At 38.9% G+C, this 16,337-nt stretch overlaps 1 protein-coding gene across 1 annotated transcript in view; it reads left to right on the top strand.

Moving 5' to 3' along the window:
* The window catches only part of ADAM22 (ADAM metallopeptidase domain 22), a 175,418-nt gene that overhangs the window by 21,964 nt on the left and 137,117 nt on the right, over positions 1-16,337 (top strand). Inside the window, exon 3 of the mRNA XM_006099078.3 lies at positions 14,529-14,605. Coding sequence (XP_006099140.1) covers positions 14,529-14,605 — 77 coding nt within the window. The remainder of the gene's footprint in view (positions 1-14,528; positions 14,606-16,337) is intronic.

The following is a 16,337-nucleotide window of genomic DNA, read 5'->3' on the forward strand; positions in this document are numbered from 1 at the left end:
AAAGTTTTTTAAACAATATATATTTTTATTGACTTCAGGAAGGAAGAGAGAGAAAGAGAGAGAGAGAGAGAGAGAGAGAGAGAGAGAGAGAGAGAGAAACATTAATGATAAGAGAGAATCATAGATTGGCTGCCTCCTGCACTCCCTCTATTGGGGTTGGAGCCCGCAACCTGGGGATGTGCCTGCCAGGAATCGAACCTTGACCTGTGGCTGGGCTGTGCATTGACATTTAAAAATTTCATTCAAAAAATATTTCTTAAGGGCTTACTACTATTTGTCATGCATTATCCTGGGTCCTTGGGATATATGAGTGAATAAAAAAATTCCCAAATTTTGTTCTTCATGGCACTTAATGCTCTAGCAGGTAGACAAAAACATAATACATGATAAATTACATAGCATATTAGAAGGTGGTAAATGCTATGGAAAGAAAGGAAAAATATATAGCATGGTAATGGTCATTGGGAGTACAAGGGGGATGTAGGGCACATAGGTTGTATTTAATAGGGTGGTTCATTAAGTTTCACAGAGAAGGTGACATTGGGAAAAGCCTTGAAAGAAGTGGGGAGTGAACCAGGCAGATATCTGAGGAAGAGCATTGCAGGATGAGAGAATAGCCAGTAAAATGGCCTGACCCAAGGCTTAGAGCTTGTTTATTAAGAATGAGTAACAAAGAAGATGGGTGACTGAAGGTCTCATTGAAAACTATATGCAGGGGTGGGGGGGATATTTGGAATTATCCATACCCCTGGCTGTATTTTCTTTCTTTTTTTAATATGTTTTATTGATTTTTTACAGAGAGGAAGGGAGAGGGATAGAGAGTTAGAAACATCGATCAGCTGCCTCCTGCACACTCCCCACTGGGTACGTGCCCGCAACCAAGGTTCATGCCCTTGACCGGAATTGAACCTGGGACCCTTGAGTCTGCAGGTCGACGCTCTATCCACTGAGCCAAACTGGTCAGGGCCCTCTGGCAGTATTTTCAGTTTCCTTTGTGTTCTCAAAGGGTTGTGTTATCTCATTAAAGAAGACTGTACAAATTTTCACTGTGGTGGCTGAATGTAATCCATCCCCACCAACTCCACACAATGTAATGCATTTGGATTCTTCTTTGCAAGACAGAATTACTCCTGTCCACTTAAATGTCTTTCTCTTTTATGTTTAGTACATACACGGCTTTGGATCACTCTGTCTGCAGGATGTATTATCCTAGGTGGTTGGTAGATAATTTTAGTGCTGACCTGCCATAAAGTTTACAAAGAAGCAAGTCATTGTTACTGTGCCGAACAGATGAAAGGAGTACTTCCAAGTCATCTTTGAACATATCCTGTTTCACAAATTGAGCAAATAGGTCTACATTGCATTAAGAAAGTTTTGTTAAAAAAAAAAGAAAGTTTTGTTAGCTATTTAAGAGGGAAAATAAGATGATTAGGACAGACTTCAAATACAGGTTGACAAACTGTCTCAAGAGTTTATTAAATAGGCTCAACAATCATTTTTTCAAAATGGTTTTGAGTAGATGTTTGTTTCCTCATAGATGGGAAATGAATCATTGAGGTTCCCAAAGGTCAAAGTTCTAACCTTCTCTATCTGACCTATAGATATTGCATATTTCAAGTTACATAGTCAAATGACTACCAAACTCACTAACAAATGTTGGTCGAATACAATGAGCACTGGAACACAGGGTAGAATTTTTTCTTTTTTAAAAAAATATTGATTTCAGAGAGGAAAGGAGAGAGAGAGAGAGAGAGAGAGAGAGAGAGAGAGAGAGAGAGAGAAACATCAGTGATGAGAGAGAATCATCAATTGGCTGCCTCCTGCACACCCCCTTCTGGGGATTGATCCCGTAACCCAGGCATGTGCCCGGGCCTGGAATCAGACCATGACCTCCTGGTTCATAGGTGGATGCTCAACCATTGAGCCAAACCAGTTGGGGTAGGTTAGAATTTTTTAGGGAGAGTCAGTGAAATGCATATGCTGGTAATGATTATACTCTCTGTCTAACAAAGATAGTGCCTATAACTACCAGAGAACTCACAAAGAAAGCAACCTTCATTATGGTTATATTCTTGAGAACTATTTCCAATTTTTGGATATTACAATTTGCAAAATAACTTTTGTTCATATTATTGTGAGATAACAATTGCCAGGTTTGTTTCACATTTGTAAGTGAGCACATATTTTGTACCAACCACGTGCTAAGTGTTGGGGATATGGAGGCACTTGGTGCAGAATTGAGACTGGAGGGTGGTGTAGCTGTGAGGCACGGACCTCCAAGATAGTGAAAGGAATTGTCATCAGGAAGTGAAAGTGGTAAGCAAGAACAATTCTGACTTCTGGATGTAACACCAAATTCTGTTCACACATGCTCCGACTTTTGCTGCTTAATAATAAATAGCCTACTTTACATGTATTCAGTCTTCCCAGCGATCCTTGGAGGTTGGTACTATTGTTCCATTTACTAAGTGGGAAGACTGAGGCACAGAGAGATTAATCACCTGCCCAAGATCATTCAGTTTGGGAAAGGATAGGGGTAGAATTTGAAACAGGAAATTTGGCTCTAGAATCTGGAGTCTTACTACCCTCTGCAGCTTTTAACAAGTAACTGCTCACAGTCTCAACTGCTTCCCTAAAGGAGGGAAAGCTCCTTTAGGACAAGAGTGTAGCACGGGATTATATTACTGTCTGGCATAGTGGTAACTTGTGTTTCTGGACAGTAAATATGTGTGGGCACTACTGTGTCTTTCTCAGCAGCAGGTATGGTTGCCGTGGAGTCCTGTGCACGTGGTAGGGGCCTTGGGACGTGTGGCATAACGGAGATGGTAGAGCACGCAGGGGAGGCCAGACAAGGACAAAGAGGACGGCTTGGTGGCAGTTTGCTGAGGATGCTGATCACGGGAATGTTTTAGTGAGGACTCCTTGCCAGGAGGCAGCTTCCCAGAAACTCAGTGGGGGTAGTTCAGAGCAACTACCTACACACTTCTCAGAAGAGAATGAATTCTCCCTCCATGTCACTTCAGAGTATTCATTTGCTTCAGGTTTGTTTCACATTTGTAAGTGAGCACATACAAATGAAGTAAGGAACTATCATAAAATGGACAGAAAGAGTAGCTGTGCCCAGCCTGCTTCCTTTATGAAAGAGAAGCAGGATGTCTTTTAGGAATCCTTTCTTTAACCCAGCGTGTGAGAAGCATGGAGGCCTCATTAAAATGCTCTAATTTGACCCCACCCCCCACAGAGGCAACACCAAGAGAGTTTGGTTTATTCAGTTTTATATCAAAACACATCAACAACACAGAAACCTGGGTCATGTCTGGAACATTGAGAACAGTTTAGTGCCCCCACATGCACGCTCTTTTGTTAAAGCCAAGAGTTTATGCAGAGGGAGGAATGAATGGTTTTAAGTTAGCTAGTGGCTCCCACCCTGCCCAGAGGAGGCCACAGATTCGATTTGCTTATCCTTTCCATCAGCCTTTTACATGAAATTGTTTCTATTAAGAGCTGAGTTCATGTCAGTGAAGAAAAGAGTGGTGAGACTAAGGATTTTCTTTTCTTTTTACATTCAGACACAAAGTCACAAAAATAATTAGAAATCTCCGAAGTTATGTTGTTTTTTTCTTGGATGGAGATATATTTCAGGGTTCAGGGATAGTCTACATTTGATTCTGACTTGACATCACCAGATCCTGTTAGCTTGTCCCAGGTCTAGAAGACACTTTAGTAATGACCTGTGTCTTATCTCCGTTTTAGGGCTGCAGTTATTCCTTCTATTCAGGCTTTTCCGAGTTGGAATCACCAGCGCTACAGTTAGCTTGTTTAAAGAAGCAGTTGCTTTCCAGGTTATAGTCGGCAGCAAGCTTTCTCTGCTGTAATGCATACATATTTGTGCATACACACATTTACGTGCAAGCACTATTGGATGTATAATAGATAATGTGATTTGATTTGTTGAATTTTTCCGTCTCTCCTAATGATAATAGCTCTTAGGAGTTCCTGCTTTCAGAGATTATTTACAGTCAGTGTATTTTTAAAAAGCACTCCCCTTTACTAGGGAAAGTGTTTGGTGGTAAGGATTAGGTGACAAGACTGGTCTATTTATTGCAGGAGCTAATTGTGACTAGCGCCAATAAGTAATAGAGGTGTAAGTAAAAGTAAATTTTAGAGTTTCTTTCATTACTCTTGTTACCAAGCACGGGCTCGCTGCCTGACACATAGAAACCAATACTATGACATCGGCTTTTGAGAAAAGAAAAGGCTTTCCCCAGCAGAGAAAGGGGGCAAGGCTCAGATTTATCTCCTAATCGAGGGCTCAGGTGGAACTTAAGGGGTTAGGAAGGATGGGCGGGTGTATGGAAGAGCTGGCGGGGCAGGTTTCCATCTGAGGGCTTTGGAATTTGACCACTTACGGTGAGATATGATGTGGGGCTTCAGCACCAGGTCTTTGTGGACAAGGGACCCTTCCTTTCTGAAAGAATTCCCGTGCTGATTGAATCCGGTCAAGTCTCAGCTCTGATTTCCTAAAGGTGGTGGTGGTGGTGGGTGATACTTTGGATCTGGGTGTTGTCTGTGTGTGTTCTTTCTATCAATTTTTTATTTTAGCTACTTGGGAAACAAAGCAGCAACAACAACAAAAAAATATTTTTGCTGGGGTTCATGTGTTTGGAATGCTCTCATTTTGTGTCCCAATAACGAATGCCTTTGGTAGGTGACTGTTAAGTTAGAGGTGAAAAAACATTTTTTGAAAATCCTTGATGTTAGAGACTTACTGCTGGTTCTTTCTTTCCTTCCTTCCTCCCTTCCTTCCTCTTTTCTTTTCTTTTCTTTTCTTTTCTTTTCTTTTCTTTTCTTTTCTTTTCTTTTCTTTTCTTTTCTTTTTTTTTCTTTCTTTCTTTTCTACCAGGAGCTTTGCTCTTGCAGGATTTTTGTTTGACTGTGTTCTTAGAAAACTTTTGGGCAGTTGAGATAGAACAAATCTGGTTCTTTTTTTTTTTTAAATCTTTATTGTTGAAAATATTACAGATGTCTCCTCTTTTTCCCCATTGAGCCCCTCCACCGCACACTCTCACCCCAGGCCTTCACCACACTATTTTCTGTGTCCATGGGTTATGCATATATGCATACAAGTTCTTTGGTTGATCTCTTCCCACCACCTACCCACCCATCCCCGCTTTCCCTCTGAGATTCAACAGTCTGTTCCATGCTTCTATGTCTCTGGATCTGTTTTGTTCATCACTTTATTGTATTCGTTAGATTCCAAATATGAGTGAGATCATGTGATACTTGTCTTGCTCTGACTGGCTTATATCACTTAGCATAATACCAAATCTGGTCCTTTTTTAAAGTTTAGTATGTATGTGTCTGTATATCTGTATGTGTATGTATATGTATTGTATATGTGTGAGCAGAAAGTCTTCTAGAATTACGTAGATTTAGTCTTTAGTCTAAGAGAGGAAAAGCCTTTTTACCCATGCAAATTTATTTCCCAAAGAAAATTCTATGGAATTCTTATGTACCAACTGTTCATTATGGGATTTTACTCAGTGATATTTCTGAATTTTTTTTCTTCAAACACTTGGAGCTGGTCCTTTAGTGGCAGTGAGCCTTAACTGTCAGATGCCTGTAATATTTACGTAAGGAAGATGAAATTAAGCAATCAAATAAAAATTCACTGACATAACAGAACTGGGTGAAGTGAATCTTAATGTGAAGAATACGCCATTCTTATTTTTATTCCTTGGACTTGACCTATTTTTGATGTTGCCTCCAGGAGAGACTGTGACCCAGCTGGCAGAGACAATCCTGATTTCCATGCCTGCTTTTAAAATTATCTGATTTAGAGCTGAAATGAGTAGTTATTCATTTGAGAATGTAATAGCTAAACTGCTTACTCCTCCCCCCCCTTGCTCTTTTTACCTGTCCTATATTTAGCTTTCAATAGTTACATTATTCTTTGCAACAAAACTTTACATATTTTTTTGACCACAGACAGTTTTAAAGTCTTTTTCTCATAGCATTCTATACTTAATGCTATTTTCAGTTTACATATAGGGGATGACAAGATGAAGCCCATAGTAAGTTCTAGTAACTTCACTCTAAATCATATATCAAGTCAATAGCGGGGCCAGGAAAAGGTCTCGTCTTTCTCCTAAGCCTTTCTTGCATTAAGGAAGAGTATCCGTTTCCCAGAGCTGATTCATCTGAGGGATTGTGTCTGCCGATGTTGTTGCATCCAAATATTGGGATTCCTTGCATTCAGATTTAATTACAGCTCAATATGACTACATATTGTATTGTTCTCAGGCTACTAAAGATCTTAAAGGCTTTGACTTTCAGGATTATGTGAGTAAGCGCTTTCTTGTTCAGTCCTTAAATTGAAGGCCTAGTAATGGAAGGTTAATGGCCAAGATGATGGAGAGACTGATTTTGTCAGAAGATAGCTGGAGCATAAATAGGTAATGAGGCTGCCTGACTTCCTGAATGGAGGGGAGAAAATCCGAGCTGGTGCCAGTGTCAGATAGTCTTTCTGCCTTCAGCTTTTGGAGCGGGGGCCACTGGAAAGAAGGGCCCTCAACTACCAGGGAATCAGAATCATGGGCTTTCAACACCGCCAGAACTGGAAACTCAGCAAAACGAATTCAGGGAATGCCTCTCAAGGACTCATCCTATCCAAGGAAAGCCCTTCTTGTGTGTGTGTGTGTGTGTGTGTGTGTGTATGTGTGTGTGTATGTATGTGTGGAACATATGGCTTTACCCAAGGGTTCCTAGGCAGTGAGAGCTACATGACATAATCTCTGTACTGGAGTAATACATCCCCAAACAAGGGCATGCTCACAGCAACTGAACATGTTTACATCAATTGTAAAAATTTTTTTACATCAAATAAAGTCAGTATCAAGCACTGGAATTTGAATTAGAGAGCTAGTTCAACTAGAGGAGAATTCCATGGGAATTGGTTATATGTTAGACTCATATGGGTGGCTCTTTTAAAAAAATATCCTGGAAATTTCAATCTATTGCTCCTCCCCCCCCCCTGACCCCCCATTTAGGAAAAAAACATGTGTGGAGAGTCTACTGTGCTTGTAGAGATGTTTCTGGAAACCTGGAGGCCTCATTTAATTTATCTGAGGAGGCCACCAGATGGAATTCCTTTTCCTCCTTTTTGGCTTTCTCTTACCCTTCCCTTGTAAAACTTTTATTCATTTGATTGAACTCAACAACAAAACTCAGGCAGTAAAATTGTCAAAAGAACATAGACTTTACTTGCAAGAAATATGTGAGAATTTAGTCAGTAGATACTGGTTTTCATAGTTAAACATGTTTTGTCATAAATTGTGAGAGTAAAGGAAGGGAGCTGTTGGTTATTGGACATCTATGATCTCAAAGGCCTTTTCATCCACCCATTTCCTGTTATTTTCAGGTTAAAGAGTACATCTCTTTCATTGGTTTATAATAGTGGTTCTCAACCCTTAGCCACCCTCAGAATCACATGGGTAGCTCTTAAAAAAAATTGATACCCGAGATCAACCCCAGACTAAAAGAATCAGAACCTTTAAATTTGGGGCCCAAGCATTGGTATTTCTTAACAAGCTTCCTGAGCAAGTCTAGTGTGCAGCCAGAATTGAGAACCACTGGTTTAGAAGTTATTTGGCATCTGTAGTTCCAGCCTGTTTTCCAACAGTAGATGCCTCACACTTTCTGCCTCAGGAACACAGCATTTCTTACAGTTCCCTGGATGTGCTGAACAGTTCCCATCTTTGTGCCTTTGTTGGTCCTTTTGCCTGGAGTGCTTTCTTTTCTTTTGTCTGAGTGTCACCCCTTCCACTCCATCACCCTACAGTCAGCGGCTGCTGTCGTACCTCGTATGTATATCTATTATTGGACTTTAAAATATTCTGTTACTTGTTCAGCAGCTTCCCTTTTGGACGGTGGCTTTCCTGGACACAGGGACCATGTTTAACTCTTCTTTATATCCCCAGAGCCTGGTATGTTTCCACTGAGGTATGGTCTGCACTTCACAAAGGTTGGATGGATTGTAACTTGTACTTTAGTTATGCCAATAAATCCACAAACTGTGTATTGTTATGCTTGTTCTTTTAGAGACTTTTGGTTTTGAGACATTAAACAATTTGCCCTAATTTGTTACATTAATAAATGGCAGACCCAGAATTCAAACGCAGCTCCGTCGGACTTTTAAAGACTGTGCTTTTTTGTTCTGTTTTATTTCACTTCATTTTAAAATGTCCTGCTGTCGGACTGTTTCGTTCTTGTGGTACTAAATGCAGAAGGTTGGATTTTATGAATAGTTTGGTTAAAGATAATGTATAAATTAATGCAATATATGATGCACCTTATGAAAACTATAGACATGATTGACTTGACCAGGTGGAAAGGGGAGAGATAGTTAACATAAAGTCATAGATATAGACATATGAATAGAAAAACACTAATTTTCTTACTAATTTTCTGATGTACAAAAAGAGGGATAATATATATTAGTGATTATTGGCATATTATTTTTTTTAATTGAACTCAATATTAGACATCAGGAATAATACTTGTATTTTTTTTTTAAAAAAAAACAAGTTGAAGTAGCCCTGACCAGATTGGCTCAATGGATAGAGCATTGGCCTTCGGACTGAAGGATTCTGGTCAAGGGCACATACCTCATTTGCAGGCTTGATCCTTGGCCCGGTTGGGGAGAGTGTGGGAGACAACCAGTCGATGTATCTTTCTCACATTGATGTTTCTTTCTCTCCCCTTCCCTTCTACTCTCTCTAAAAATCAATGGAAAAATATCCTCAGGTGAGGATTTAAAAAAATAAAAAAATAAAAATAAAAATCTGATTTGAAGTAATCACATGGTAAAGAAGTATTTAGAACGCAGAATAGCTAAAGATTCTGTTACTTTCATTATAGACTTCTTTTTAATAATGTTCATTACTTTCCCAGTTACTGTGTTGCACAATACAATTTGACTGGCAATACTCCCACCCACTAGTATTCATTGGTTCATTATTCAAATTGGGCTTAATTAAAACCCAAATTACCTTATCTTTCTGCTTGTGTCAAAGTTCTGATTCTACCATGAAAGTTTTAGTGTCAACTTTGCTTTAAAAAGTGGTTAAGAATAGGCAGTCTTGAAAAGTTCACTTGTATTTGCTCTTTGGGGTATGTAGGTTGGCCCCAGCTGATTGGTTCTAGGAGACAGGAGGAGAAAAAGACTGGCTGCCGAGAAGCAAAATACATAAGGAGCAGGGGGCTTATATTAACTTCACAGTTAGATTTCAGCTATTGCCATGAATAATAAACAGGCCTCAATCTGGAGATCATATCAGATTCTTCTGGTCCTAAAATTCTATGATTCATTTTTGAAATTTGAAATTAAAATTTATCCTTATGCAATTATATTGATTTATTAAGTTTGCTTGCCATCTGGTTATTTTATACTTTTGCATTTTCCCCCCCTCAATCTTTTGTTTCATGGCTTTTATAAATGTCTGTCTCACTGCTTGTCCAAATCCTTAAGATGTACAAATGCACACACATTTTACCATAAACATGCAGTTTTTTCCTTTAAAAATAGATTTGCATTTATATTTTAAACCATTATTTGTCATTTCTAAGGTGGTAATCAAATTGGCCTTAGAACATGTGTCAGATGTGGTGACATTATTGATTTTTTTTTCATTAAAACAGAGTCCTAAAGATTGTTTTTCATTGTTTAATTTTTTATGCGCTTTAAAATGCATTTTCATGACTCTAAGAAACCTGCAAGCTCCTCTGAGCTGCAGAATAGAAGCAAGGATGAAGCATGAGAAACGGCCTGCCAGGAGGCGAAACGCCTGCTCTGCTTCCAAGGAGTGTGACCTTGGAAGGACATTGGCCCACACTTCCTTCCCTCCGTTTCCTTATTTGTAAAATAAGGCTGTTGTATCATATGCCTTCTAGGGGTTCTCTCAATATGATGATATGATACGAAAGTGTTTGATGAATAGTTTTAAAATAACAAATCATGCCTATGTAGTCATTGGAAAGACTGCATTTCAATTTATATTTTTCAAATATTTCTGAGAGACACTTAGCTTTTAATCTTCAAGTTAAAGTTAATAAATATTAGAATTTTTCTTTGGCTATATATGTTAGGCACCTCTCCCCAAAGGAAAATCCTGATATTATACTAGTTCTATCTTCTCAAACCTTCATTTTCTTTTCCTTTACATTTAAAAGGCACGGTCTAAGATGAACTTTCTGATGGCCGTCCTGGCTCACTTCAGTAGTGTTGAATAATAAGCTAGATTGTTAGTACTGCATGAATTCGGGGTAACTCTATTTAATTTATTATTTCAGATAACCTAAAGTAGTAAATATGAGAGACTCTCAGAATATGTTTGTTGACTGAATCAATCTGAATACAGTCTAAGGAAGCCTTTTTTACATGAAAACTATATTAATACACTCCTATTGCATTTTTTTTTTTACTAAACAGCAGTTAAACTTGCTGTCAATAGATTTTCTTTTGAGTTTAGTAATGGATTTCTCCTTAGGATATGCATGGGTGAGATCAATAAAATAAAATACCAGATGTAACATAAGAAAAATATAAGAATTAGACAGAATTAATGCAAACAGTAAATATCTTGCTGAAAAAGGATGGTAATGTTATCCTGATCCAAGCTGTAATCATGATACCATGATGAATAACATGTGGCCTCTGCCCTGTTCACCATAATAAATTCAGAGAAAAAATGGAGGAGAGAGTGAGAGGTTCTTTTTAGTTGAGACATCAATTCTGGTAAGCAAAATACATAAGAGCTTTCCTCGGTCTATTCCCAAAACATGGCACTTCAGGAAACTCAAAGAGTTTTCATACAAAAGGGAAGGCATTGTCCATTGACATGGCATTAGGAACAACCCTGATGGAAGGACTGCATTTTATATGCAAGTAATTTATAGCTGTTCAATTGTTGTTCATTTATGCATCCAGGTGATTGATAAAGCAAACACTCAAATCAATTAGTCAGGAAATACTTATTGAATACCTGATGCTGGTCAGTCCTGAGGCCCTGATATCAAACTGAACCGTATTGAGGAGGAGGGAAGACAGAGGTGGGAAGACACTGGGATGACCTTGTGGAAGAGGAGTGTTTGGGCTGAACGGTGTCCCTTCCAAAATGTATATGTCAAGGCCCTAACCTCTAAGGTGACTGTATATGGAGATAGAGCTTTTAAAGAGGTAATTAAGGGCAAGTAGCAGTTAAACATGCTGTCAATAAACCAACAAAAAATAATTGTCTTAAAGTTCTGGAGATCAAAAGCCCAAAATGGATCTTAAAGGCTAAGATAAAAGTCTTGGCAGGACTGTGCCCCTTCCAGAGGCTCTAGGAGAGAATCATTCCTTGCTGTTTCCAGTTTATAGAGGCTTACAGCATTCCTTGGCATGCAGCCTTTTCTTCAGGTCACAAGTGTGGGCCTTAATCCAATGTGACTGGTGCCCTTACAGTGGTTCTCAACCTTCCTAATGCCGTGACCCTTTAATACAGTTCCTCATGTTGTGGTGACCCCCAACCATAAAATTGTTTTCGTTGCTACTTCATAACTGTAATTTTGCTACTGTTATGAATCGTAATGTAAATATCTGATATGCAGGATGTATTTTCATTGTTACAAATTGAACATAATTAAAGCATAGTGATTAATCACAAAAACAATATGTAATTATATATGTGTTTTCTGATGGTCTTAGGCGACCCCTGTGAAAGGGTCGTTCGACCCCCCAAAGGGGTCGCGACCCAGAGGTTGAGAACCGCTGCCTTATAAGAACAGGCGCGCACACACACACACACACACACACACACACACACACACACTGAGAGAGACAGAGAGAGAGAGAGAGAGAGAGAGAGAGAGAGAGAGAGAGAGAAGAGAAAACGATAGTTATGCCCTTTAATCTTGGACTTCTAGCTGTTACCAGAGAATTAAACTTCCCGGTCACTCGTGGGAGTGAGGTTCTTGTGACATCTTAGAAAATGTGTGGAAACAGGTTTTATTTGTCTAAAGTTACATTTCTCAGGGTCCCTTAAAGTCTCCTGCCCCTTAAGCCAGTCTGGAAAAGGTGCAGCTGGGTTCCAGCAGAGCCAGAACAGGCCAGTGTCCAGAGCTTCCGGTCCATGTGCCCCGGGTGTGGCTCAGGATCCAAGCTAAGTCTACTTGTCCATGTGTGGAGTCCGACACGGGCCTGTGACATGTGGTCACAGGGGAGCACACCCTCCTGCCACAGGGGAGTCAGGAACCCAGTGCACAAGAGAGAGAGAGGAGGGAGAGAGAGAGAGAGAGAGAGAGAGAGAGAGAGAGAGAGAGAGAGAGGAGAGAGAGGAGAGAGAGAAAACTTCGTTGTTTGGAAGTTTAAATATTCAGGTTTTGCACTCTTGCAGTGATCACACCCATCTTGGCCACTGACTGGCTTTCAGGTGTGATTGATGAGCAGACAGGTAGGCATCTTCTCACGTCACTCAGAACTTACTGGGCATGCGTCTAAACTGCCTTTGTCCAGTCCCTATCCCCATCGATCAGTGGGGAACAGATTTGGAGAGTGTTAAATGCAGCTTTTTGACAAAGCTGCACAAATGGCCTGCCTATGCCTAGTCTTCCCTTTCCTCCTTTCCTGTTAAATAATAACCAGGTTATCACAGCCTCCAGGACTCTGAGAAAGAAAATTTCTGTTGTGTAAGCCTCCTAGTCTGTGGTCCTCTGCTATGGTAGCCCTTGGCAGACTAATACAAGGAGGAACTTGATCAAAGTCTAGAAGGATGGATAGGGCCATTTTGGGAAATGATATTGGGAGAGATCAGGGCCTGGTTCAGAAAAGCACTCAGCGGAAGTGATGAGTGAAAGTCACATAAAAAGTTGGAACATACCTCGCTTGTGGAATTAAAGAGCAGAAAGGAGACCAGTGTGGAGGCGGTGTGGGTGGATTCTTGGGAACTTGGGTGCCATTATATCTGGGGTGGTGGAGGTGACTGTGGAAGATCTTGATATTCAGGGAGAGAAGGTTTGTAATTGAATCTTCTGGGGCTTGCATTTGGGATTTGAAAATCTGGGGCTTACATTTGGGATTTTGGTAAGGAGTTAATTTTAAAAAGAGCAAGGAAGATATGATCTGTAGAGGCAGATGTGGAAATAGAGAATAAGGTGTGGCTCCAAGAATGGCCATAAAAATAAGAAAGAGGTGAGAGTTTGATGATAGCTCAGTGTTATTGGGAAGAATGAAGGGTTAATGAAGTTAATGAGGCTGAAAGGTAACCAGATAGTTCTTCATCCTTGGGGTTTCATGAGGATTGGAATATGTTTGAAATTGAGCTATTGCATTGTTCCACCCCCTATTACTTTTAAATAATTTGAAACAGAAGAGTTACCATTTCTTTTTGTAAAGCTTTATTATCATTAAGTGCTCTCCTTTCATCTAATGCCATAAGCTCACTGTGTGTGAAAATCCCAGGGGTGGTTCAGGTGCCCTTCATGCCTCACAGAATCCTGGGACGCCCCTTCCTATGATGCACTGGTTCACCATCTGTTTCATGTGCTACATGAGTGCAGTTGCTCAGATGGTTTTTATCTCTAAAATAGTGTTTGCTTTTTCTCACTGCAGGAATTATACATGTTTATTTTAGGAATTTTGGATACTATAGAAACATACAAATAAAAATTTCAAAAATTCATAGTTCTACTGAGATATAGGTATTCTTAGTATTTGGGGAGTCAAACAGAAGGAGCAGTTTTGCTTCCTCCCTCTTTTCAATTAATGCACATGATTATTCAACATGTTGAAATTATGTTCTTGGTAACTCTCTATATTGTTTAGTTTAGAATCCCTTATGATTTTCTCTGGGAGTTCCAAGAATGGTGTTGGAAATAGTGATTTCATTTTTCCAAGAAAATTTTGGTAGGCGATATTTGCAGTAGATGTGCAGAGGTTCAGTTTTGCTCTTAGGAAGATAGGGAAACCTCTATGAAATTATGTTTGCTTAATTGGAAAGAATTTTAATTAATTATTTATTTATTTCTCTGGATAATGTTTTTTTCCCCCTCTGGATAATTAGAACTGAAATATTTTTAAAGTTTGTATTTGTGACAGGATGAAAAGTATTTTTAGATCATATTCACCATATTATCTTACTCTTGAACATATTTTGTTCTATTTTTAATGTACAAGGCTTAATTTTAAAGGAGCCAGTCATTTAATATAGAAAAAAACTGAAGAAAGTTCGGTCTTCAATGTGTAGCTACTTGAGATAAAGTGGAAAGGTAGGGCACTGACCCTCCTTGGTTAGGTGGTACTTTACTTCAGACTGGTGAATGCTGGGCTTCTAAGAAGGGCACATTTTACTTTGTTTTTATTTGATGTCCATGTTGAATTGTTGTTTTCTAAATTAGGATACCATACACCTTTTAAAAAGTGATCTAAGAAATGCTTATCATCTGATCACTATGCTGAATAATAAATACCTTTTATCTTTTTAATATTGCAGTTGACTCATGTTAACCAGGCAAGCTTCCAGGTCGATGCCTTTGGAACATCATTTATTCTTGATGTCGTGCTAAACCAGTAAGTCTTTGTTGAGCTGCACTCACTTTTGTCCGATACCCATTGAATCTACCTTGTTATCCTTCTATGAAGTTTTGTTTTCTTACTGTATTTTACTTCATCTTCCTATATCAGTTAAATACTACATTTAAAACTAGTATATCTATTAATATAATATCTGTTATATCTATTAATATGATATCTATTGTAAGTATTAAGTCTGGCAAGTAACAGGAAATGGATATCCATTTGAAATTGAAGTCAGAACAGATTTGAGAATGTAATATGGAGGGCAAGACCTACTCCAGTATTTTGCATAAAAATACGTGTGACCTAAGTTTCTATGAATGACAACAAATTGTGAAAATAATACTTTTAGTATTAAAATTTCCTTCTTAAGAGAAAGCTACCCTTTTGCTCAATGACTCAGAGGATTGGCTGTGTCTGTTATTCTTAATAATGCCTTTGGGATGCTTTGAGTTGGGAGTTGATTTCTGTGAGGTTTAGGGTACTGGGCTTATTCGGTAAGTACCATATAATTTTGGAAATTGTCATTTGCCTGTCTACCTGGAATTTGGGGTTTGGAATAACAGAATTTTAGGTTTAGAAGTGGCTTTTGTTTAATCACTGGATTTAATCTCTTCCCTTTGGGTAAGTCTAATAAGTCTTACAGGACTTTTGGTTGTCTGTTCACTTTTTTAAAAAAGCATTTGTATCCCACTTCTCATCATGGACAAGTGGAAAGAGACCAGTGCTCTGCCAGCCAGTGTTTGTGAGCTGAGCAGCAGTGGCCAGCAGCTTTGCTGAAATCAGCTAGCTATGCACCAGCTCAGGAAGAAAATTTGAGGCCAGAAGGACAGAAATGTAGATCTAGAGTGAGAACTAAAACCTAAATTGTCTACATTGGGAAACCAGGTGAATGGAAGACTATAAAAATGACATAAGAGGCAGGACTTAGAGCTGTGATATCTGGATAAGTAACCACTAGCCTCTTTAAATAAAATTTGAGATTCTGTTTTTCTGTTGCATTCGCCACATTCCTAATGCTCACTAGCCATATGTGGTTACTGGTTATCTTATTGGACAAGTCAGTACATTTCCATCATTGCAGAAAGTTCTGTTGGACAGTGTTGGTTTAGAGAATTCTTTTGGAGAACAGGCACATAGAAACTGTTAGATTATTGAGCTAGGTCAGTCATTTCCATCCATGTTCAATGTTAAATTAATAATGAATCTTACTAGTGTCCTAATTTTTATGGAATTTATGTACAAATTTGTGGTAATACCATTTTTGCTGTGTTGATGTTTAAGCCATGCATTAGTTTATTTTGTCATTAAGCTGTCTCAAACAGTACATTTTGTGAGTAATTCACCTCTCTCTCCACATTTTTGAAGTTCACCAACAATTTAAATATGAAAAAGCATGGTGTTAGATGGAAATTGTTTTCTTACTTTCTTCTTTGATAAAGTATATATTTAAAATGTAACATAAATTGTATTTCTACTATGCTCATTAAAATAGAGTTTGTTTCTTTTTTTTTTTTTAATTAATGGCCTAGCCCTAGCCAGTTTGGCTCAATGGATAGAGCATCAGCCTGAGGACTGAAGGGTACTGGGTTTGATTCCAGTCAAGGGCACATGCCTGGGTTGCAGGCTCGATCCCCAGCAGGGGGCATGCAAGAGGCAGCTGGTCAATGATTCTTTCTCACCACTGATGTTTCTATCCTCTCTCCCTTCCTCTCTGAAATCAGTA

This window comes from Myotis lucifugus, unplaced genomic scaffold, assembly GCF_000147115.1.
Source record: "Myotis lucifugus unplaced genomic scaffold, Myoluc2.0 scaffold_257, whole genome shotgun sequence".
Lineage (NCBI taxonomy): Eukaryota > Metazoa > Chordata > Mammalia > Chiroptera > Vespertilionidae > Myotis > Myotis lucifugus.